Source organism: Emydura macquarii, unplaced genomic scaffold (assembly GCF_026122565.2).
Source record: "Emydura macquarii macquarii isolate MOO-44397 ecotype Brisbane River unplaced genomic scaffold, CSIRO-AGI_Emac_v2 contig_3238, whole genome shotgun sequence".
Lineage (NCBI taxonomy): Eukaryota > Metazoa > Chordata > Testudines > Chelidae > Emydura > Emydura macquarii.
Window position 1 is genome coordinate 440536 of NW_027133375.1, and position 24711 is coordinate 465246.

The 24711-nt window shown below is 39.4% G+C and overlaps 2 protein-coding genes across 5 annotated transcripts in view; one reads left to right on the top strand and one right to left on the bottom strand.

Moving 5' to 3' along the window:
- The window catches only part of MCPH1 (microcephalin 1), a 211992-nt gene that overhangs the window by 97512 nt on the left and 89769 nt on the right, over positions 1-24711 (top strand). The window lies entirely within an intron of this gene.
- ANGPT2 (angiopoietin 2) overlaps positions 1-24711 on the bottom strand; it is a 69055-nt gene that overhangs the window by 8404 nt on the left and 35940 nt on the right. The window contains exons 5-7 of one of the 2 annotated variants that reach the window (XM_067532026.1): positions 23826-23953; positions 7298-7399; positions 6565-6731 (exon numbers count right to left, since the gene is read on the bottom strand). In XM_067532026.1, the coding sequence (XP_067388127.1) occupies positions 6565-6731; positions 7298-7399; positions 23826-23953 (397 nt within the window). Of the gene's footprint in view, positions 1-6564; positions 6732-7297; positions 7400-23825; positions 23957-24711 lie in introns of both variants that reach the window. The other variant, XM_067532025.1, reaches the window with a different exon arrangement.

Genomic DNA, 24711 nt, shown 5'->3' on the forward strand with positions numbered 1-24711 from the left:
GGAGGAGTTCCCTGTTCAAGGAGAGGGAGAGCCTTTTCATTCAAAAGACAGACAAATTACTAGAAAAATTAAAGGATAAGAGATCGACAGTCCACTCTCTGGGTATTTCCTCTGCTAGGAGGAGGTCCTCCATTCTTTCTTTCTAGTACTAGAGGAAGTTCTACCACCAGTCTTCATAATCTTATTTTTTGTCAAGTCAAAGTTTTCAACAATGCCAGCAACATGTTGCCTTCCAAAGTCAATATAGAAAGAGGCCTTTCAAACCAATGTCTAAATCTAAACAGCCAGCTTCCTCATCAGCATTTTCATTGTGGAACAAGAAGCCTCAGCTCTGATGAGACCATTGAGAATCGAGAACCATGCAATCAGGACCAATCTACCATCTCTTTTCAAAACAAGCTAGCCCACTTTATCAAAACATGGAGGCAAATTATATCAGACCAATGGGTTCTAGAGATTGTAGAAAGGGGCTATGCCATACCATTCGAGGATTCCCAACCTTCCCCTGTCAGTTTCGTCCACCTTTGCCTCTTCAGCAAGTTAAAGAAGTATGGGTTGGATGAATGGACTATAAAATGGATAGAGAACTGGCTAGAGCATAAGGCTCAACAAGTAGTGATCAATGGCTCCATGTCTAGCTGGCAGCCGGTCACAAGCAGAGTGCCCCAGGGGTCAGTCCTGGGGCCGGTTTTGTTCAACATCTTCATTAATGATCTGGAGGATGGGGTGGATTGCACCCTCAGCAAGTTTGCAGATGACACTAATATGGGGAGAGTGGTAGATACCCTGGAAGGTAGGGATAGGATACAGAAGGACCTAAACAAACTGGAGGATTGGGCCAAAAGAAATCTGATGAGGTTCAACAAGGACAAGTGCAGAGTCCTGCATTTAGGATGGAAGAATCCCATACACAGGTACAGACTGGGGACCGATGAGCTAGACAGCAGTTCTGCAGAAAAGGACCTGGGGGTTACAGTGGATAAGAAGCTGGATATGAGTCAGCAGTGTGCCCTGGTTGCCAAGAAGACTAATAGCATATTGGGCTGCATTAGTAGGAGCATTGCCAACAGATTGTGGGAAGTGATTATTCCCCTTTATTCGGCATTGGTGAGGCTGCATTTGGAGTATTGTGTCCAGTTTTGGGCCCCCCACTACAAAAAGGATGTGGACAAGTTGGAGAGAGTCCAGCGGAGGGCAACAAAAATGATTAGGGGGCTGGAGCACAAGACTTATGAGGAGAGGCTGAGGGAACTAGGCTTGTTTAGTCTGCAGAAGAGAAGAATGAGGGGAGATTTGATAGCAACCTTGAACTACCTGAACGGGGGTTCCAGGGAGGATGGAGCTAGGCTGTTCTCAGTGGTGGCTGATGACAGAACAAGGAGCAACAGTCTCAAATTGCAGCGGGGGAGATATAGGTTGGACATTAGGAAAAAGTTTTTCACTAGGAGGGTGGTGAAGCACTGGAATGGGTTACCTAGAGAGGTGGTGGAATCTCCATCTTTAGAGGCTTTTAAGATGGGATTATTTAGCTGAGGTTAGTTCTGCTTTGAGCAGGGGGTTGTACTAGATGACCTCCTGAGGTCCCTTCCAACTCTATGATTCTATGATTCTATCTGCCATTTAATAAGGCTATATTCCTCTTTCAGAAGTTGAAAATTTATTTCTGATAGGAGCAGTTGAGGAAGTCACCCAAATACCAGAGTGATCAAGGTTTATTATTCCCATTACTTTCTGGTGCAGAAGAAAGATGACAGAGTTTGTCTAATACTACACTGAAGAGGCTTGGACAAGTATATCTGGAAGTTTTGGGTCTGTATATTGACTTTTGCCTCCATAATCCCTTTGCTGTCGGTCATGGATTGATTCATAACTCTTGATTGAAAGGACATGTGTTTTCCTATATCTACTGATGGGTATAGGAATCATGGTATTTTTGTTTACCCCTATTTGAATGATTTGCTACTGAAGGCCACTATGCATGAGGACCTGTTCAGCCATATTGTTTTTACAACCAATCTCTTTTCAGACCTCAGGTGGCTTCTCAAACACCTGAAAGCATTTCTCTGTCCTACTCAGAGGATTCCCTTTATAGGCTCCATACTGGACTCAGTGGAAGAGAGCTTTTCTACTAGAGGACAGATTTCTCAAAATGAGCTAGTATCTGTTAAAAATTCAACAGTGCCCCACTCAGTTAAAAAAATCTTTTTGGGTCTCATGGGCTTTATGTCAGCCTGTACTTATGTGACTCTGTTTGCATATCTAAGAATGAGAGCTATGCAGTATTGGATGTCTCATTTCTACACACCAGGTTGGGACAGCCTTTATATGTTGATCACCATGCCTCAGAATATTATAGTCTCCCTAGAATGGTAGTCAGAGAGAATGTGCTCAGAGGTGTACAGTTCAATCCCACAAGTCCATCCCTCGGGATATTTTCAGATGCATCAAACCAGGGTTCGGGGTGGGGTGAATCATTTATGACAGTTCAAGGTCTCATCAGGAAAGAGCACTGCACATCAGTGTGTTGGAAGTGACAGCTCTTCATCTGGCCCTCAGACTGTTCCTCTCTTTCACAGGGTTGTGACAGACAATGCATTGCTGAGGTATTACACCAGCAAGCAAGCGGTTGCTAACTCCACTCTCCTGTGTGCAGAGGTTATAAACCTATGGGATTAGTGTATTCATCACAACATTTTTCCTGTGGCCTTACATCTGGCAGAGGGAAATAATGTAGTTGCAGATCATCTCAGCAAAGACAGCTCTCAAATGCACAAATGGTATCTAACAGATCAGTTGATTGAGATCATACTCTCCAGCTAGAATTGATCAGAAGTTGAGCAGTTTGCAACAAGGCCCAACAAGAAGTGTGACCATTTCTGTTTCAGAGTGGGTAGGGACTATCTCTGTCAGATGCTTTCTTGCTTCATTGAGGAAAGGGCTTGATGTATTTCTTTTCCCCCTTTACATTGATCAGAAGGTGGTGAGAATACACCAGGACAGGGCAAAGAATATTATCATTGCCCTGGCTTGGCCATGTCAACAGTAGTTCACTGATCTCTTTCAACTGTCCGGTGGAGTCTTGATGTGTCTCACAGTCGACAGACCTGCTGTTTTAGCTGGAGGGCAGGAATTTTTCATCCACAGTCTCTTCACCTGTCGGCGTGGGCAATTTGACCATCTCTGTCTGCTCTTGAGCAGTCATGTTCTTTGTCTGTGCAGGACATGCTAATGAACTCTAAAAAACAGTCTACTAGAAGCTGTTACTACTTAAAGTAGAACAGATTTCAGGCAGGGAGGTGAGGAAAAATCTGATTCCCTTGTATCTGTTTCCATTCCTTGTGTTCTAAATACTTAATGTACTTAAAATGTCAGGAGTTATCTAACTCATTATTAAAAGTTCATTTGGCAGTCATCTCCACACATAACACGTTGATGGTAGATTGCTGTTTATTCATAGTTCAGTTAGCCAAGCTGGTGAAGTAGCCCTTTCAACCCTTGATTGAGTGTTTTCAATCATTTATTGATCACAATGGCTTTTGTTATCGCCATCATGTTGGCTTGGGGAGTGAGTGAATTGAATGCTCTTATGGCTTACACACCTTTTACTTTTCTTCATAAGGACAAAGGAGTGCTCAGACCTGATCCCAAGTTCTTACCTAAGATGGTGGTTGATGTTTTTTTTCCCACACCAGACAATTAATTTGCTGTCCTGCCCCCCCCCCCCCCACACACACACACACCCACACACACACACACACACCACACCACACCACACCACACCACACCACCCAAGCTGCACTCTAATAAGAAGAAATCTGTCCCATAACACACTTTGGAAGCCACTTTGGAACTAAAGTTTTCATATATCTTCTAGATTGTTTCTTACGCTAAAAACTACATGGGTTATACGGTTTCTTCTCAGACTGTCTTGATGGATTAAATGTATTGTTGAATGTTACACACTTGCAAAATTTCCTATACTTGCTTCAATTCAACCATATTCCACCAGAGCTGTGACTACCTGTTTTGCTTGTCTTTGGCAGATTCCAGTTGTTGGAATTTGGAGAGCTGCAATCTGGACTTCAGTGCACACTTTTACTAAGCACTATACTTTGGATTTGGCCTATAGGGCAGATGCTGGATTTGGTAAAGCGATGCTTCAGTCTCTATTCAGTTAGCACACTGTTCTTGCCTCCAAGTTAGTTTTCATCACTCCTTCTCAATCTGTCCCATAATTGGGAATGTGCAGAGACACTCAAAGAAGAAATGAAGGTTACTTGCTCATAACTAGAGTTCTTCAAGAAGGCTCTGTGTCTTCACACTTACCCCCACCTTCCCCTCTCTGTCAGAGTCCTTGTTTGTTCTGTATCTCTGGCTTTGCCGTGGATGCAACTAAGGTGGTGAGGGTGTGCTGACTCCTACATAGCTCATCCTCAGAACATCAGTGATACCGAGGGGAGGGATGGGAGCATGAGAGCGCTCTAGCTGACACTGCTGGAAGAAGGTTCTACCGCAAGGCACCACAAGGTGGCGCGGTACACTGTAAATGTGAATATGCAGAACCATCTTGAAGAACTCCAGTTAACAAGTAAGTACGTAATTTTCAGTTTTGGATTGCTTTGTATATTGGGGTTGAGGTGAAGTCAAAGTATATTTCAATTCATCTTTGGTAATCCCTTGAGAGGGAAAGCCTTTTATTTTAATTTTATTTGATGGAAAAAGTGTAATAATTAAGAGCTTATAATGTTTTTAATGGCTTCTGAGCTCCTTGGATAAAGTTTAGTTTTTGGGTGGAAAATTTTATTTTATAAAGATGTTCTTTTTGAAATCTATGAAATGTATGATTTTAGGTATCATGAAAGGTGTCAGATTGACCTTCCTTGTAATCTCCTAACTTGTCTATTGGACAAAATTTGGACAGCAGAATTTTAAGCCTCCTCATGCAACTCCATCCCAAGGGTCTTAGCTCTCTTCTAGATAGTTAATCTAAAGCAACCTTTCCCAAAGTGTGGGGTATGCCGCACTGGGGGGGGGGAGTGTGTGAAGGACTGGATAGAGTGAAGGAGACTTCCTGAACACCTTGGTTGTTCTTTTGAGTTTCAGGTTTCATTTAAAATAAAGCATCCAGTCTAACCAGTGATACAAAGATGTCTGCCTGAGTTTGCAGAGAGTCTGGAACAATAGCCCTGAGGTGTGAATGGACCCATTTATTTCAGTGGGTGCTAATTGAGATACCAAAAATAACTTTAAATTTCAGTCTAGTTAACTATTTCATTGATTATCAAAGCATGTCAGAAAGGAGGGGATGTATCAGATTATGAATTTTACACCAGCATGTCACAAAATGAGGGGCGTGTAGGCATGTATACATTAAGATGTGTAGGCCTTTAATAGCACATGACAGACTTGTGGAGGTTTTCATTGTACGATCAATTTCATTTTCCTGAAGCAGAGCTTAATCCTTTCAAAATTTGGGAAACAGCGATCTAATGGAATGAGAGGGTAGGTTCAATCTTCATACTCATACTTTGTTTCTTAATGTTTCTTCTTAGGCTTCCAAAATGATGCTATTTGTGGTGTTTGCTGTGGACAGAGACCACCAGCTGTAGACCTAGAAGTGAAAGGCTCCTTATCACATTATCAGTCCCCTCAGTCAACCAGTTCCCCAGGACCTTATCTACCTCTAGGAATCATGATTTCAGTGTCTCCTGTCTTTTTTTAAAGTAATTCCTGACATCCATCGGGTAACTTTTTGCGCTAAAGACAAGACTCTTTAAATTCCATTCAAGAATAGAATTTTAAAGATCCCCCTGAAGACTTTCTTTTTTAACATATGGTTAACTGTGGACAGAATATACAGGCAAAATTACTAGCACGCTCTCTGCTAGGTCTGAAGTTTTATTAAAATAAGAGGAACAATGAGAAGACATTAAACCCTTGTAATTGGGATAAACCGAGGACCCACCATTCAGCTTGAGTAACTGAGCTGGGAACTGCATTGATTCTCAAAAATAAGATAACAGATCAACCCTTACTTTGGCAGACTGTGTGTCTGCTCTGCAGCTGCTACTGCAGCCTTATGGTTGCAATATGTATGTCCATGGGTGTAGATCGGGAGGTGGAGGGATTGTCACTAGATGTGTGTAATTCCTGATCTGCCTGATTCTGCCTCTCCATCTCTTCAGTAGAACACATGCACGCAGGAGACTGCCCTTTCACAGCCCCCCTGAGAGATATGTGCTAACACCCAGTTCTGGACTTGTTGAGTTCTCCCCCTATACACACTATATCAGGCATATTGCATCTAGGGCCATCTATAGGGGAAAGTAGGGGTGTGAAGGTATTCATGTATGCTGCTGAATGGTATATTGTGTTTTGTTTTTTAAAAATCTACTAAGATTATATAGGCAATAGGTGAAAATTAGTAGCACAGACATACTTTAAATGTATTCAGAGCAACTGCTTTGTAATTAACGTAATGTAATTGTAATTAATGTAGATGAGCAATTTACAGGAATTAATATCTGACTGGTATTTATTCAGCTCCATTCTATGTTTGCTTACCTGTACTTTAGTTCTTCACTTGCTAGATAGAAATGTTCATACAATGAATATGCTTCATTTCCTTCCCAGTCTTTCAGGTGTATTTTAAGAACATAGCGTTTCTGATTAGTCAGTTGAGAAACTAACTCATTTCCCAGCCAGTACTCCCGAGCAGGATCACCAAATCCCTGTAATCCAAGTTGTATATTTAAATAACTTTAATTTGTTTTTCTTTGACTTTGAAATAATTAGTTCATCAATTTTTAAATGTAATTCCTTTGTCAACATAAAAAGTGTACAACAAATATAAAGATCCTAGGTCTTTGCTTTTTCAAATTTTGTATTTCAACAGGCACAAATTTAGGAACTTGAAACAAAATTTATCAGTATTAGACTTCTTAGATCTGGGGAAGATTTATCCATAGAAACCCAAATATAAACAACTTAATAAAAATTAAAGATGTGGACACACCATGGAATAGCTGACTTAGAAAAAATGCTACATTTCTCTTTAAAAACAAACATCACACTTGCAAGTCTCTGCTTAGGCAAACAGTTTAAATTACTCTGGCATTTCCTAAATGAAAGCACAATTTTTCATCTACGAACTAAAATACAACTTTAGAACCAGCTTAGGCAATGCCATTTTAAGTAACTGATTAATATTCTTCTGTGATCAAGTCTGTGTAGATTTCAGAGATTATCAGGAAAATAATAAATTAAATTTAAAGCTTCAAAAGAGTGTGGATCTTACCATCTTGTACTCTTTCCATGTCCGGTGAAAGTCCACACTGCCATCTTCACGTCGCTGAATAACTGTCCATCCTCCTCCGCTGCTTTCCATATCACAGTAGGTCTGTTAATAATAAGAGTGTGTAATTGCATATACCCACATATACCAATCAATACATGTTGCATATATATTTTATTATAGCACGGTGTAGACTAAAACTACTGTTGTCTTTTGGTTGCCTAGCAGAGCATGCCAGGTTTCTTAACACCTATAAAGCTGAGCTGTTTTGAATTACTTGAAGTCTAATTAAGATTGCACTTAATACTGATACTGAAATGGTATTGAATGTTTTTGAGATACTTTACTTACTGTATATTGGTTTTATGTTGTACTAGTTTGATGCATCAGAATTACATCCCTGATGTGCCTTAGCTATAGTTATTGCTGTAACAATACAGTAGACAGAGCCAGTTAAGAAATACTGCCAAATCTGCAGCTGCACGGGGCCTCATGTCATAGAATTATCATTGAGTATGTCCCCACTGCAAAAAAAAAAAAAGACTCACGGGTCAGAGCCTGGGTCAACTGACCCAGCATCATGGGGCTTTCACTACGGGGCTAAAAATAGCAGTGTAGGTGTTTGGCTGGAGCTTAGACTCTGAAACCTGGTGGGGGAGGCGGGGTCATAGAATCATAGAAGATTAGGGTTGGAAGAGACATCAGGAGATCATCTAGTCCGACCCCCCGCTCAAAGCAGGACCAACCCCAACTAAACCATCCCAGCCAGAGCTTTGTCAAGTCACACCTTAAAAACCTCTGAAGATGGAGATTCCACCACCTCTCTAGGTAACCAATTCCAGTGCTTCACCACCCTTCTAGTGAAAATGTTTTTCCTAATATCCAACCTAGACCTCCCCCACAGCAACTTGAGACCTTTGCTCCTAGTTCTGACATCTACTACCACTGAGAACTGCCTAGCTCCATCCTCCCTGGAACCCCCTTTCAGGTAGTTAAAGGCTGCGATCAAATCCCCCCTCATTCTTCTCTTCTGCAGACTAATAAGCCGAGTTCCCTCAGTCTCTCCTCACAAGTCATGTGCTCCAGCCCCCTAATCATTTTCGTTGCCCTCCGCTGGACTCTTTCCAATTTGTCCACATCCTTTCTGTAGTGGGGGCCCAAAACTGGACACACTACTCCAAATGAGGCCTTACCAGTGCCAAATAGAGGGGAATAATCACTTCCCTCAATCTGGCAATGGTACTACTAATGCAGCCCAATATGCCATTAGCCTACTTGGCAACCAGGGCACACTGTTGACTCATATCCAGCTTCTTATCCACTGTAACCCCCAGGTCCGTTTCTGCAGAACTGCTGTCTAGCTCATCGGTCCCCAGTCTGTACCTGTGTATGGGATTCTTCCGTTCTAAATGCAGGACTCTGCACTTGTCCTTGTTGAACCTCATCAGATTTCTTTTGGCCGAATCCTCCAGTTTGTTTAGATCCTTCTGTATCCTAGCCCTACCTTCCAGGGTATCTACCACTCCCCCTAGCTTAGTGTCATCTGCAAACTTGCTGAGGGTGCAATCCACCCCATCCTCCAGATCATTAAGGAAGATGTTGAACAAAACTGGCCCAGCACCAACCCCATGGGGCACGACGTTTACCAGCTGCCAACTAGACATCGAGCTGTTGATCACTACTCGTTGAGCCTAGTGATCCTAGCCAGCTTTCTATCCATTTTATAGTCCATTTATCCAGCCCATGCTTCTTTCACTTACTGATAAGAATACTGTGGGAGACCGTATCAAAAGCTTTGCTAAAGTCAAGGTATATCACATCCATTGCTTTCCCCACATCCACAGAGCCAGTCATAGAAGCCCTTGATTCCCTTCTATGATGTCTATGTGTCTCAGAGCCCCAAGCCTGAACATCTACACTGCTATTTTTACACTGCTATTTTTAGCTCTGTTGCGGGAGCCCAAGTCAGTTGACCCAGGCTCTGAGACTCACTGCCACAGGTCAATTTTTTTCAATGTAGGCAAACCCTTTGATGCTTACTGCCCACGCTCCAGTGCTTCATAGTGTGAAGAATGAGCTAGTTCATACAGTTATTTGTGGTGGTAATTTTAGCACCTGCAGAATCAACATTTCTTTCTCACAACTCTTTAAAGAGCATGTCACATTTTCCCTTTACTCCCTTTTTTAATAGGAAACCTCAATCCACTCTTCTCCAAATCCACTACATCTAGATGTCACCAATTCCATTCTCAGGGGTATTGAACTCTTCTAGTCCCTACTGAACATCATAGGGATTTACTGTAGGTTAGGGAAGAAAGTTTTATACACTGAATCTCGGGCTTTCAACGAGGAACTCTATTTGAATAATTTAGCAGGGGGCTATATGTTTGCTTGAAGCAGCCCTGATAATGGGAAGGCCGCCTTTTTTGTTGAATTGGAAGTGGAATCCATCCAGGGAAGAGCAACATACCTGCTTCATGCTGTTACATTTCTACATAACAATTTTCAAATCAGTACAGTATTTTTTGTTGTAGTTCTGTGGTATGAGATTGGCACCCACTGCAATTTGCTGTCTATTTCTGCCCCTAGCTATTGAAATATCCAAGTGCCTGTGTGATAGTTTAAGTGAAATCTGTTTGGAAACAAAGGCCTTAGTCCTTCATTTTACCCCACATGGCAGGACCCCAGCTGAAGGCATTCGGGAGACCTGCAGAGGTGCAGGGAATTGTCAAAATAGCATTTTTACAAGAAATATATACTAGTGGGCTAACAACTGTGGGAGAAAACTTGTGTCTGCTTAGTGCAGCATCCTATAACTAGCTTTGGCCAGAGCTAATAAGGACTAAACTCAGTTGGGCGGGGGAGGGTAAATAGCATGTATGGGCACATATCCATTCTGGTACCCTTCATGCAGTGCTTTCACTGACAGACTGAGGAAAGCATATTGTTTACGTATCAGTGCTCACATGGTTATATATCATGAGACTGCTACTCTTTCCTTTCCATTCCTGTGTTAAACAAGTGCTAAAAAGTCTAAGGTCAAGATCTTCAAATATGGCAAGGGACTTTGAGTGACTCAGTTTATGGATGCCCAATTGGATTCACCTGAAAAAAAAAACGATTTTTGGAAAATACTGGCATCTACCTTCTGAAAATCAGATCTCTTTGAAGCTTCTCAGCTATTTCTGATAAGATTAGCCTAGGTCCAAAAGTCGGTGTAGTGATAAATAGAACAAAAGAGTTTTGAACTGTTGATATAATTTGTGCCTGTCTAATTTCAATTCAAATATTATCGTATCATATCATATATTGGAAGGCTGGTTCTTTGGCATATTGAGCCTGAAGAGATTAAGAACAGTTTTTTCAACATTACACACTGAAACATACTATTTACTATTTCTGATGATTGGTTGTTTATCTTAGGAACATAAGGATGGCCATACTGAGTCAGACCAATGGTCCATCTAGCCCAGGATACTGTGTTCCGACAGTGGCCCATGCCAGATGCTTCAGAGGGAATGAACAGAACAAGGAAATTTCAAGTGATCCATCCCCTGTCATCCAGTCCCAGCTTCTGGAAGTTGGAGGTTTAGGGGCATCCAGAGCATGGGGTTGCATCTGTGACCATCTTGGCTAATAGCCATTGACGGACTTACCCTCCGTGATCTTATCTAATTCTTTTTGAACCCAGTTATACTTTTGGCCTTCACAACATCCCATGGCAACAAGTTCCACAAGTTGATTGTGCATTGCACCTAATTTGTAAAAAAATATGTTTACATGGGTTATTTTAAAATGTCAATATTTACTAAATATTAAACACTTTACTGTCCAAAGTATTGTGTGTACATATCTTTCCTATTCCAAGTGTATGTAAGTACTTTTTAATGGCCACTACTATGCATACACTCATTTTATGACTTTGCTTTGTTGTATTATTTATTGCACTTAGAAACTTTTATTTATATATATATTTGAAAGTCCTGCTTTCTGAAATTTATTAACTGGCTTATAAGAATTGCTTTTGTGCAGAAATTGTGTAAGCAACCCTCAAACAAAAATATTTGTTTTATTTGTATGGTTTTTCAGAAAAAATATATTTTTTAGTTCAAAGGATACCTTGATTTTAAAACAATTTAGATTTTTAAATGGCTTGCATGATGCAGAACACAATGAATTACATCAGTTCCTGCAGCTAGTGTGATGAAAGGCTGACTTCAATAGCTACAGCTAAACTAGTGGTTTAATAATAATCCTCTAAACTAAGTTGTATGTTAAAAACATGAAACAAAATTAAGCCAATATTTCTGGCACTTCCCAAAAGTTATCACAAATCCTTGAGAATCTCTAAAGATGTCATAAAATCACAGAAAATTAGAGTTGGAAGGGACCTCAGGAGGTCATCTAGTCCAACCCCCTGCTGAAATGTCCACCTCAGTTAATCTTCACTTAAATATTGTTTTTAAATATAGGTATTATTTCAGCATGGGGTGGTTATACCAATGTCTGTGTATAAATTCAATGACATTTTCAGTCATTTACTGGAAATTTGGATGGGTCTGTGCCATGCTCTTAACTAGCTAGGTGTGGGTTAAGTTTTTTCATTTGTTTCAAAAGAATGAGCTATGTGATAGAGTAATTTGTCTGAGTTGTATTCCTGGCTCTGCCACTGACTTGCTGGGTGACTTGCCTTATCTGTGCCTAAGTTTCCCATCTGCAAAATGGAGATGATATTCCCCTCCTTTGTAAAGCACCTTGCCATCTCCTGATGAAAAGTGCTATACAAGAGCTAATTGTTACTATTATATTTACTGCAGTATAGTTAATATTACATTACAGTACATTATATTACAGGGGTGGCCAAACTTACTGACCCCCGAAACCGCTGAGCAGAATCCTCTAGCCTCACCACCCTGCCACAGGGCAGAAGCTCTGAGCTCCCCACACCAGTCTGGTAGGCAGAGAATGGGGGGGGGCTCTGTGAGCCACACTTTAACTGTAAAAGAGCTTCATGCAGCTTACAAGCCACAGTTATATTACCTCCTAATACTCGGGAAATTTACTGTGACCTGGTCACTAAAGTATTACATACAAAGAAATGCCTGTTACAATTTAAGGTTCCCTGTGAACTACTGTTTTTAGTATTCTGTCCTTTCCTATTTCTTGTTATAGAAAATCCTTGGAGCAACTTTTACCAGTGTGAAAACACTGAAAGAAACTAATGCATGTAACATACATTCTGGTTTAAAGAAGTGATAAAAATTAGATCACTTCAGTTTTAGAAATGTTGGGCTATATTTAATGTGGTGGAGTTAGATTCACATTTGCCAGTGGCAAATTTGATCCATTAACTATAGTAGTGTTTTATTTTTAGACCATTTTATCTAATTTACCTTATACTACAGACTGAGGCTTCATACTTTCTTGAATGTATATTTATATTACTGTAGCTTAGACATGGAATATTTGTTCTATGTTATTTTTAATGGGAAAATAAATTAAGCTATAACATACAACTCATGTTGATCATTAACTGCAACTCTTTAAATGTGAACAATGTATATATTAAATTTGACCCAAGCTTCCTAGTTCTGTGGAAAGGTGAACTGTATTTCCACTGGATAAAGTAACCACACTTCATGAAAAATGCCTGCAGCCATTTGAATGAGATTTCATCAGCTAAGCAGTGTTAGATCTAGTTAATACTTAGATGGGTGCCCTTTAAGGAAAATCTCAGCTACAGGAAGTGGTTTTGTGAGTCAGTTTGTAATACTACAAAGTGATGCTAGAAAGACATTTCACTGGCGATGTAAAACAGAGGTTTGGACTACCTATGATCAGTAAAGATCCCTTTTCTTACTCTGCCTGTATTAAAATTAACCTTGTTTTTAAAAAAAAATAAAAATAAGTTGCTGTGTGATGTGACTCAAGGACATTTTAGCCATCACCTTACGTTTTGCATAATGTAAAAGGTGGCTAGTTCATAGAGAACTTTTCCTTTAACTTTGCAAAACGTAAATGAAATCCTAAAGACAACTAATATTAAGTATTAAAGGGACACGGTCAACTTCAAATGTAGTTTGCAGTTTTGTTTTAGCCATGTCGGACCCAGGATATTAAAGAAATAAGGTGGGTGGTGAAGTAATATCTTTTATTGGGCCAACTTGTTGGTGAAACACACAAGCTTTTGAGCTACACAGAGCTCTTCTTCAGGTCTGGGAAATGTACTCAGAGTGTCACAGCTAAATACAAGCTGGAGCAGACCGTTTAGCATAAGTATTAACACACATTGTAAGAGACCATTCAAGGCAAAGTGGCTAGTTAGCGCCTTTGCAGTCATAAAAAAAAAAAAAAAGAGGGGTAGTGGATTAGATTGTTATAATAAACCATAAATCTAGTATCTTTAAATCCAGAATATTTTGTGTTTTGGCAAAGCTATGAATTTAAGCTCCCAGGGTTGTCTTTTGAAGATATTGTGCAGGTTTTCTTTGAGGATGAGGACTGAGAAGTCAGATATGGAGTGACTGCTTTGTGAAAAGTGTTCGCCCACAGGAAATATGGTGTTTTTGTCTTTTATTGTTTGTCTGTGTGAGTTCATTTGAGAGTGTAGTGATTGTCTTGTCTAGTCTCCATCCTAAAGTTACCACTAACTGTTACAAAGTACACTTACATCCCCAAAATCATGACTGCGCATGACCTTCAAGTTGTCTACCTATTTCACATAAAAAAAGAAAGAAAAGGATGAATCGGGGCTTAACTAGCTCAATGTTTAGGTCCTCCTATCAATGCTGTAACTTTTTTTCTGAAATCCTTTGGTTTGGGTTCCTAAAATCCTAGCTAATTGAAATCAATGGCAAAACACCCATTAACCTCAATGGAGCCACGATTTCACCCTTGAGACCTCTTGCAGCCTTCATATGTGGCAATAACATGTAGGCCATCTTGGGATAAAAAGTATGAATCACCTTATGTATATGAGTACAGCATTTGTGTATGACTATGGCTAATTATAAAGTGATCTGGGGTCTGTGTACTGGTTTATTGTAACACCTTTTAAGGTGAAAACAAGAAGAGATCTGTGGCACTTTAAAGACTAACAAATTCCACAGATCTCGTTGTTTTTGCTGTATACAGACTAACACGGCTACCCCTCTGGAACCTTCTAAGGTGGAAGCTCTAAGTACTAATATGAAGTACAGGAAATAAGTGGTATCAATTTATCTTAGGATGTTGGATATCTTAGGATGTTGGAGAAGATACTAGTGATAAGTTGTACTTGGGATGTAAGCTTAAGGTAGGATGGCCTTATGTCATGCAATTGAAACTTGTTGGGAAAGATAGAGAGGAAGAAAATTAGTTGATCTAGGGACAAATTTGGTAGTTATTAGAGTATATTATGTGAATAGGATTAGATTGAAGGCAGCAACCTTAATATTTAACATTATTGGAAAATAAAGAAGAGTTACATTCAGTGGAGCAGTTCTATTATACCCAAAGGCTGTTGTTTTTGATTCACCTCTATTTAATAGTGATTTGGCACAGCATGCATATGAGAATTACTCATCTTGAAAAGGAAAAGATGGAGCATTAAAAATTATGAAAAGTATGGTAAAAACTGATCAGTCAAATTTAAAACCAGCAAAAGTTGATTAATGTAACATGTAATGCATATGCAAAATGTATTACCACAAGAGGCAACTGAGACAAATACTATGGCTGGATTTTAAAACAGGTGTAGATAACATGCATAGGTGCTTAATAAAATTAAGATGCTGATATGGCGGAGTAATTAAGCCTTATGCATCAGACTGAATTAATCACTGCAGGGGTCAGGAGAGAATTTTTACATGTATGTAAAGCATTAAATAAATCACCAGATGCATTATATAGAATATGTTCACCTTCCTCTGAACCATCAGGTATAGCCACTGACAGAATCAGGATATTGATTTAGATGGACCTATGGTCCAGTCTGTATGTGGCTATCTCAAAAATGACTTGATGTTTATATTTTTTAGTTTTACACACAATTTCCTTATGGTCTAAGATCTTGGGCTAAATTTCAGGTCAACTGGAATTTGTTTTGAAGTTATAAATCCCTTATAATAGGACTAAACAAATAGTTCTAATAAGATTAAAATATTCTCAGTGGGATTTTCCATCACATAAAATAGAATAATTTACTTAAGTTCTGCATATGTCTCACATAAAATATTCCTCTGTTCTAGCAAATATTCACCCAACCCCTGAGCAGTAAGAGATGTGCTTCTTTTTTAGACTGTACACTCTGAGGGCTGTAGACTGAGTTTTCGCTTTTCTTTCAAAAGTTCCTTGCACACTGTAGTAGCTACTGAAATACAAAAAATAAAATCCTCAAGGCTAACAGGAATGATCACAAGAAGTGGTTCCAAAAAAAAGTTACTGTCTTATTTAACGGATTTTTTTAACAGTAGTGATTTTTATAAATATAACCTAAAAACAAAGGCAGGATGCATTTTTCCACACCAAAAAATTCTGAGTCAATTGAGTTTAATGTGTATTACATGTACTTTTGAAAGGTGCCAGTTTTATAGCCTTGTAGATCGAAGTCAATTTTATTAGCAGAAAAGGTATTGCAAGGCAATTTGAACGTATCGGTGTACCTCACCTCCTATTCTGAAGATACCAGTTTTAGGGGGTTAGAAGGTAGCTGTCCACCTGAGATTTCAATGTATGGACTTTACAGTGCCATATTGTATTTTATTATTTTTACAAACCTCTCCACAGAGAAATGAACTGAGAGCAGAAACTAATTACACTCAGATTACTAAAAATGAAGCAGTGAAAAAGTTTCTTTACTTCCAATCTTGACTGGCAACCTAAGCATCATCTTGTAAACACTCATATACTCAATTTTACTCATGTGAGTAAACCCCTTTGACTTCAGGATCAGTGGCGTAGAGGTGAAATTTAGGACCGTGTTACTAACTACTTGATTGATGCAGGTACCTGTCTATATCTGCTAAATGTAATATTTGTTATAAAGATAGTCATTTAAATACATATTTCAAAAGTTTTTGTGATTTAAAGATTATCCTTTCAGGCTGGAGAATAACAAAGTAGAGGAATAAAGAGTAAAGAGAAGGAAAGATTCAGTTAAGGAAACTAAATTGAAGGGAATAAGGGAATACTTTAGTAGCATTTAGTAGCTTTTGATACGGTTTCTCACAGTATTCTTATCAGCAAGTTAAAGAAGTATGGGTTGGATGAATGGACTATAAAATGGATAGTGAACTGGCTAGAGCATAGGGCTCAACGAGTAGTGATCAATGGCTCCATGTCTAGCTGGCAACCGGTCACAAGCGGAGTTCCCCAGGGGTCGGTCCTGGGGCCGGTTTTGTTCAACATCTTTATTAATGATCTGGAGGATGGGGTAGATTGCACCCTCAGCAAGTTTGCGGACGACACTAAGCTGGGGGGAGTGGTAGATACCCTGGAAGGTAGGGATAGGATACAGAGTGACCTAAACAAACTGGAGGATTGGGCCAAAAGAAATCTAATGAGGTTCAACAAAGAAAAGTGCAGAGTCCTCCACTTAGGAAGAAAGAATCCCATGCACAGCTATAGACTGGGGACCGACGAGCTGGGCAGCAGCTCTGCAGAAAAGGACCTGGGGGTAACGGTGGATAAAAAGCTGGATATGAGTCAGCAGTGTGCCCTGGTTGTCAAGAAGGCCAATGGCATATTGGGCTGCATTAGGAGGGGCATTGCTAGCAGGTCACGGGAAGTGATTATTCCCCTCTATTCGGCATTGGTGAGGCCGCATTTAGAATATTGTGTCCAGTTTTGGGCCCCCCAATACAAAAAGGATGTGGACAAGTTGGAGAGAGTCCAGCGGAGGGCAACAAAAATGATTAGGGGGCTGGAGCACAGGACTTATGAGGAGAGGCTGAGGGAACTGGGCTTGTTTAGTCTGCAAAAGAGAAGAGTGAGGGGGGATTTGATAGCGGCCTTTAACTACCTGAAAGGGGGTTCTAGGGAGGATGGGGCTAGGCTGTTCTCGGTGGTGGCAGATGACAGAACAAGGAGCAACGGTCTCAAGTTGCAGGGAGGGAGGTCTAGGTTGGACATTCGGAAAAAGTTTTTTACTAGGAGGGGTGGTGAAGCACTGGAATGGGTTACCTAGGGAGGTGGTGGAATCTCCATCCTTAGAGGTTTTTAAGCTGCGGCTTGACAAAGCCCTGGTTGGGATGATATAGCAGAGGTTAGTCCTGCTTTGAGCAGGGGGTTGGACTAGATGACCTCCTGAGGTCCCTTCCAACTCTAATATTCTATGATTCTATGATTCTATGATTTAACAAAATTTTAAGAGATTACAGGCAAAGATAACTTGTTAGTGATTTAAAAAAATTTTTTTTTAAATTCTAAGGAAAGAGATGAGCCATGTGAGTAAGGGGAAGATGCAGAGACAACTGCTTAGTTTAAAATAAACAGAGTAGATTTACTGTGTGAAAGTCTGCTTCGAAGGGCAGGGATTTCTTTTCGGTTAGTGATTTATTTGAAAGTTGAAAATGAGATGGCTAATCGGTGGTATATATAATTGGGTTAGAATTCCTTTAAAAAGATTACATTAAAATGAAAACAATCGGTATACAGAGCTTTCTTTACCACTCTTTACTCAGGTATATAACTCCCCTGGATTTTGAGTGCTCAATAGAGCTCATATTCAGGAGGAATAAATGTAGTGTTGAGTGGAAACAGGAAAACCAGATATCAGGTTTAGACAGGCAGCAGGCATCTTCAAACAGAAGCCCAACACAAATTAAGATATTAGCCTCTCAGATTACAATAAACTGGGCCTGTGTGTGCGTACACGCATATTTGATGTATTTTGTGAACACACTGCTTGATAGCTCAGAGGCCTACCAGCTGTGGCACTCTGTGGAAACAAAACATGATTATTATTAATTTGTATTATAGTAGCATCAATGGATTCAACTGAGGATCAGCACCATATTGTATGAGGTTCTGTATCAAGGGTCCTTGCCTCAAATAGCCTAACTTTACACACTGTCAGAAGTCAGTGGGACTACTCAATGTGTTAAGGAGCGGGCCTAAGTGTTGATACTATGGATGTTATGCAGTTTGAGTTAAATTCTCTACTTTGCCTAACAGGTTATGACAAAATGATAAACTAAACAGCAACCATTTAAGTGTTTCCTATATGTACAAAACACGAATATATGTTAAATTTTGAGCAACATTTCCCATTCAAGGAAAAGGAAAGAGTCTAGTCATACCAGCCATAGCACTAAAACAATGATGTAAAGGACTATTTAAATTCATAAATTGTAATTGATATGACTTTTGAAATCATTTTGAATCAGGCAGAGCATCAAACATCCCAGGTCCCACATTCTGGGTCTCCCATATCCCCGTGAGTACCCAACCAGAATAGGTTATTCTGGGGTAGCACTTTCTCTCTCAAGAAAACTTTAACAGGTTCCAGTTTCATCCCAATGAAGATTGGGAAAATTTTCAAAATCTCAAAAAATTTCCTTTCAGGAAAGCCGTTTCCCACCTAGCTCTATACCACACTTACTTAATTCTGTGTTATGATGAAATCTACCAATAATGCAGGATCAGTAACATAGATAACACAGAAGCTGTTTATAAGCAACGGGAGGTCAGAAGGTGGTAAAGAGGAAAAGATGAAAACAAACAGTAGTGCAGCACTTCAGTGGAAAAAAAAAATCATTCTGTTTCCTGGTCTATATAGCAATCCACATCATAAACAGTAGAAAATTGTTGGTTATCTAGAATATATATAAACCTCTGCTTTCCTAGATAATTCATTTTATGCATTGTCAATAAAAAAAAAAAAACTGCCTCAAACTGACAATTTAGAGAGTGTGTAAAATAAAATTGAATTTGTTACCATAAGAAATAACAAAAATATACTTTTTATTCACTTACTGTCTTTTTTCCTCCCATTTTCAGTGCACAAAGTGAATTTATTTTTCATTTTTAACCTAGCTATTTACTCTATTCTCAAAATCTTCAAAGTGTCTTAGGTCTTTCTGTTCAAACATTTATTGCAAAACTAAATGTTAAAATATGAGCACTGCAAATATGTTTATGTTTCAATATATTTTGTATTCTAAAAAATGTGATTGTAATTAATCACAAAGATGGTATATGTTTATTGTTTTTAGTGCACAGTTTCGGAAGTTTTTTTTTTTTTTTTAAAGAAACAGGTGAATCATGCTATAAATACTTCCAATGGAAGCAATGCACAAGTTACTTAAAACGTTAATGAATTTAAGGCATGTTATTAAACGCTCTGATAGTCCTAAATCAATTCTAGTACTGTTAACATGCACATAAACTTCTGTTTTTACAAGCTACGAAGTCATGGGCTCCAATATATTATATTTGAAGGTGGTGTCAAGACCAAAGGCAAAGAAGTAGGAGCACAACAGCTGCTTATAGAGCTTCCAAAATGTTACTACTATTGTAACTTCTGACTGCTGTAGTCTACTGCTTAAATAGGCAGTGGTTTGCATCTCTTTAGCCATTTAAAGTTGTGAATACAAACTTCCTTTGCTTTTAGGTATCTTAAACAGACCAAACCACCCCTCATTTCATTATAGCATTGAATTGCATGTAACCTAATAGTCCTTGTAAAATAGATATATCAATTAAAGTATTACAGTGTCTTCAGAAATCCCCTTTTTAATCTTTCATTTTAGAAGTGTAGGACTGGAATGGATCTCAAGAGGTCTCCTAATCCAGTCCCATGCACTCTAGGCAGGACTATTATGTAGACCATCCTTGAGAGGTGTTTATATAACCCTATTTACTTCAGAAAATTTCTCCAGTTTGTCCAGATCATTTTGAATTTTAATCCTAGCCTCCAAAGCACTGGCAACCCCTCCCACTTTGGTATCAGTGTACTCTCTCTGCCATTATCAAAATCATTGATGAAGATATTGAACAGAACCAGACCCAGAACAGATCTCTGCGGGACCCCACTGCATTTGCCTGTTCATCTTGACTGTGAACCACTGATAACTGCTCTCCGAGAATGGCTTTCCAACCACCTTATAGTAGCTATATCTAAGCTGTATCTTCTTAGGTTGTTTATGAGAAGGTCATGCACGACAGTATCAAAAGCCTTACTTTATATACTATGTTACACACACACACACACACACACACACACTCTCTCTCTCTCTCTCTCTGTACATCTGCCACTTCTTCCCTATCCACAAAGCTTTCTTTGACAGAATAACAAGCAATGAGGTTGCTTTGATACGATTTGTTCTTGACAAGTCCATGCTGACTGTTACTTATCACCTTATTATCTTCTAGGTATTTGCAGATTGATTGCTTAATCATTTGCTCCATTATATTTCCAAGTACTGGAGTTAGGGCTTGTCTACACTCGCGGTTACACCAGCAAACGTATCACTTATGGCGTGTGAAAAAACACACCCCTGAGCGATATACATTTTGCCAGCATAAATGTGAGTGTAGCCGTATTACATTGGCAGGCAAGAGCTCTCCTGCCAACATAATAAAACCACCTAAACGAGCAGCCATGCTATGTCAGTAGAAAGCGTTTCCCGCTGACATAGCTCTGTCCACACTCACGCTTATGCCAGCAAAACTATCGCTCGAGGGGGAGGTTTTTTTTCACACCCCTCAGCAACAAAGTTTTGCCAGCATAACCGCAAGTGTAGACAAGGCCTTAAGATGACTGATCTGTAATTCCCTGGGCTGTCCTTTTTCCACTTTTTATAGACTGGCACTACATTTGCCCCTTTTCAATTTCTCTGGAATCTCTCCCATCTTCCATGACTTTTCAGAGATAATTGTTAATGGCTCAGATATCTTCTTAGCCAGCTCCTTGCATGTTCTAGAATGAATTTCGTCAGGCCCTGGTGACTTGAAAATATCAACCTACCTTATTTTCACTGGCATTAAGTTAGATGTCTAATTGCTACCAAACTTTTTTGGTAAAAACTGAAACAAAAAGGGTATTTAGCACTTCTGCCATTTCCATATTTTCTGTTATTGTTTCCCCTCTCTCCCACCTTCCCCCCACTCATTGAGTAATGGGCCTTCCCTGTCCTTGGTCTTCCTTTTGCTTCTAGTGTATTTGTAGAATGTTTTCTTGTTATCCTTTGTCTCTAGCTAGTTTAATCTCATTTTGTGCATTGACCTTTCTAATTTTGTCTAATTTTGGTTGTTTTTTTTTTAAATATTCATCCATTTTGTACAAGCACTGCATAATCATTGTGCTCCTGCAGCGTCTGGAAATTAAACGTGCACTGTCAGTCAAGTGCTTTCAAATTGTCAGTTTGTCCACCAGTTGACCTTGATGGTTTTCTTCCAAAACAATATTAAATTGTAGTGTATAGAAATCAAATGAGACTATAGAATATGTAAGGCTGCCAGAGACGCTGACGTGATAGTTGAGAGATATTGGCAGGAATGTTGAAGTAATTAGTGCAATCATATAACACACAACCAATTGCCATTGTCTAAATACTTGCCAAAAAGGGCTTAAGAGCACACCACAATAACCCCTAACATTGCCTTAGAAACACAAAAATATACATTTATGCAGCATCACTCCTGTGAATGCTCACTGAATTTTTGTTTTGTTTGGCTTTATGTCCAGTCATGTTCTATCTTCCTAATTCTGTTGTTTTTTCTCCTTGTCTTCTCTGACATTCCCCTCCCCCATATCACTGTTCTCCCTTTACTGACTTGGGTACCTCTCTCAAGTATCCCACATTTCTCACAGTGTTGCACTCAGTCAGGTTTTGTAGGGTTTTTCCACCGCACCATCACATCCCTAGAGCTGTCTGCACTTGTGGTTCTTGCCAGAACTGTCTGCATGCAGAACCCACATAGCTGGTTATCTGCCAAGTCTGCCAGCTATCCTTAAAGCCATCATAGAAACCTCCTTCAGGCCTTGTCTACATGAGGAAGTTGTACTGATTTAAAATTGATTTTGGAAATTGATTTAAATTAAGCTGGTGCAAACCTCAGATTCCTAATCTTTTTAAGATAAACTGAAATAAGTCTGGTTTAAGTAAAAATAAGTATCCACACAGGGGTTTACACCACTTTAATTAACAGTAATAGTGTACTGCAAAAAGGTGTGTTCTTAACTTGCATTAACTAATTTAGGTTAAAATGGCAGTGAAGACATGGTAATTCAGCTTTTGACTCTGGTTTAAGCTCAGGTTTAAGGGGGTTTGAATTTGAGGTGCTAACCCAAGTGAAAAGTTGAGTTGCTATGTCTTCACTGCTATTTTAACCCAAGCTAGCTCATGTGGGTTAGCTGATCTGAATTAAGAACACGCTTTTTTGCAATATAGACATGGTCTCACTCAGTTTAAAGTCGTATCTTTTCGTTAAACCAGTGCAATTTTCTCATGTAAATGAGGCCTCAGTGACTGCACAGCTGAGCTGGCTGAGCCCCAGTGAATGTGTTCACCCATGCTGGGCAGCGTCTGCCTGCCTACAACTCCCTGACCCCACTTATATTTGCTCTCCCACACCCTGTTTTTTGGAGTAAGGCAGACTGCAAAGTGGCTTAACTGCTAGGACTTTCTCCATCTGAGAGAGCTGTGCTAGAGGGAACTGTGATCTGTGTCAGCAGACAAGGCTGCCTTCTTTCCCCTCCCGCCCCACTCTACCCTCAAACACTGAAAAGCATCAATAGTTTATTGGGCTTCTCCTTACTGATAAAGGATTTATGGTCCTAAGATTGTTCTGAACAGTCTTGTTGGTGAGCTGGCAGGTGCTGCTAGACTGAGGAATTACAGCAAGAATGCTCCAGTTGCTTACACTGTCCTATTGTTCTTGTTCAAGCTGGGGACATTTGAAGAGGCAGCTAGCCCTGCAATGTGTTAAGTACAGATGTGTGCTGATACATCCAGTGGTTCTAACTATTGCAACACAATTAGTGGAAGTTATGGTCGTAAAACATCAATAGCTTGTCTACGCTAGCATTCCTTTGTTACCTCCTGGGGAGCTCCACCAGTGTTATCAAGGGTAAGATTTTTTTTTCCAGAGAAAATGGGTTTGTGTAGACTAGGCCTTTGACTTTTTCCCAGGCAGTTATGCTACAGAATGTGAGCTGTCTGTTTGCACATATACAGAGCTGCTGCGTTGTGTATGTAACAGAGATGCGATGAAGCAGAGCTTACACTGTCAGTAGCTCTAGTTTACTTTTACTTTGTATTGTTCAAGTGGAAATGAGAGATGAAATCCTGGTCCCACTAAAGTCAATGGTAAAATCCCCATTGGTTTCAATGGAGCCAATATTTCACTTGACATTTTTCACATAAAGCTCAAACCAAGTAGTTCAACTGATGTAATTTCCACATGGAGGAGTGATAAGCTGCCATTAACAACCTGTAATTAAAATATTAGTTAACTATTAATTTAGATTTAAAATATCGTATCTGCTAGATAACAGTTAATTTGGTACTGCACAATCAGCAGTTACAGGCTTTGGGAAACACACTACCTTTTTCTCTTCTGCACTGTTAGGAACTGTTAAGGTGTAGATTCCACTTGTTGTAAGTCCTGATTTGAAAGCTTCGGCACAGTCTTTGAAACGGATTTGTTCTTCTTTAGCCACAAAGTTGTTCTTGGCTGCTAAAAATGGAATAAAGACATTGATGGCATATAAGAAGAGATAAATAGCTCAAATTACTGAAGAGGCCTTCAAAAACGTCTCTCTGAGTTCAGGTTCCTTTCTGAGAGAAAGTTACTATGATGTAATGGTAATTAATGATGTAATGAAGTAACAGTATATTGACTTTGCACCCCTGAAGGAGGTTTTTTGTCCTGCCCTGCTGGTGGAAAGCATCAGAGGAGATTAGCTTAACGTGCTAGTAATATTTTACTTTTTCATATTCAGATACAAAAGTAACTGCTTGATGAGTATCAATTCCTTTATACCTATTTTCATGCTTGAATAGAATAATATAGGCGTAATTTTTCCTTGAGTTAAGCAATTCCAACTCTCATTAGAGAATTTGATGCTATCTGGATTACAAACTTAATTGCTAACGTATAAATATATCAGTACAGTTATATGTACATCCTTTCATATTGTTCCCTATGTTAATGCAAAGATGCCTTTGTGGTGATCTTATAAGTGAGAAATAGACTTCAGGTCAGCAAGATGTCTGAATCGTAAACAAGCTTATTCTTAAACTGAAATCAGTTAGTATAGTAACTTTAGTTTGGGCAAATGGATATGGCCTACATCAGAAACTATGCTTTTTGACAAATTAGAATTCAAAAACATACTTGCTCCATATATCTGAAGCTACACTCAGAAGTTTCAGCTAATGTGCAGCATATAGTCTTGACACTCAGAAAGAACACTTCTTCTGTGTGTTCAA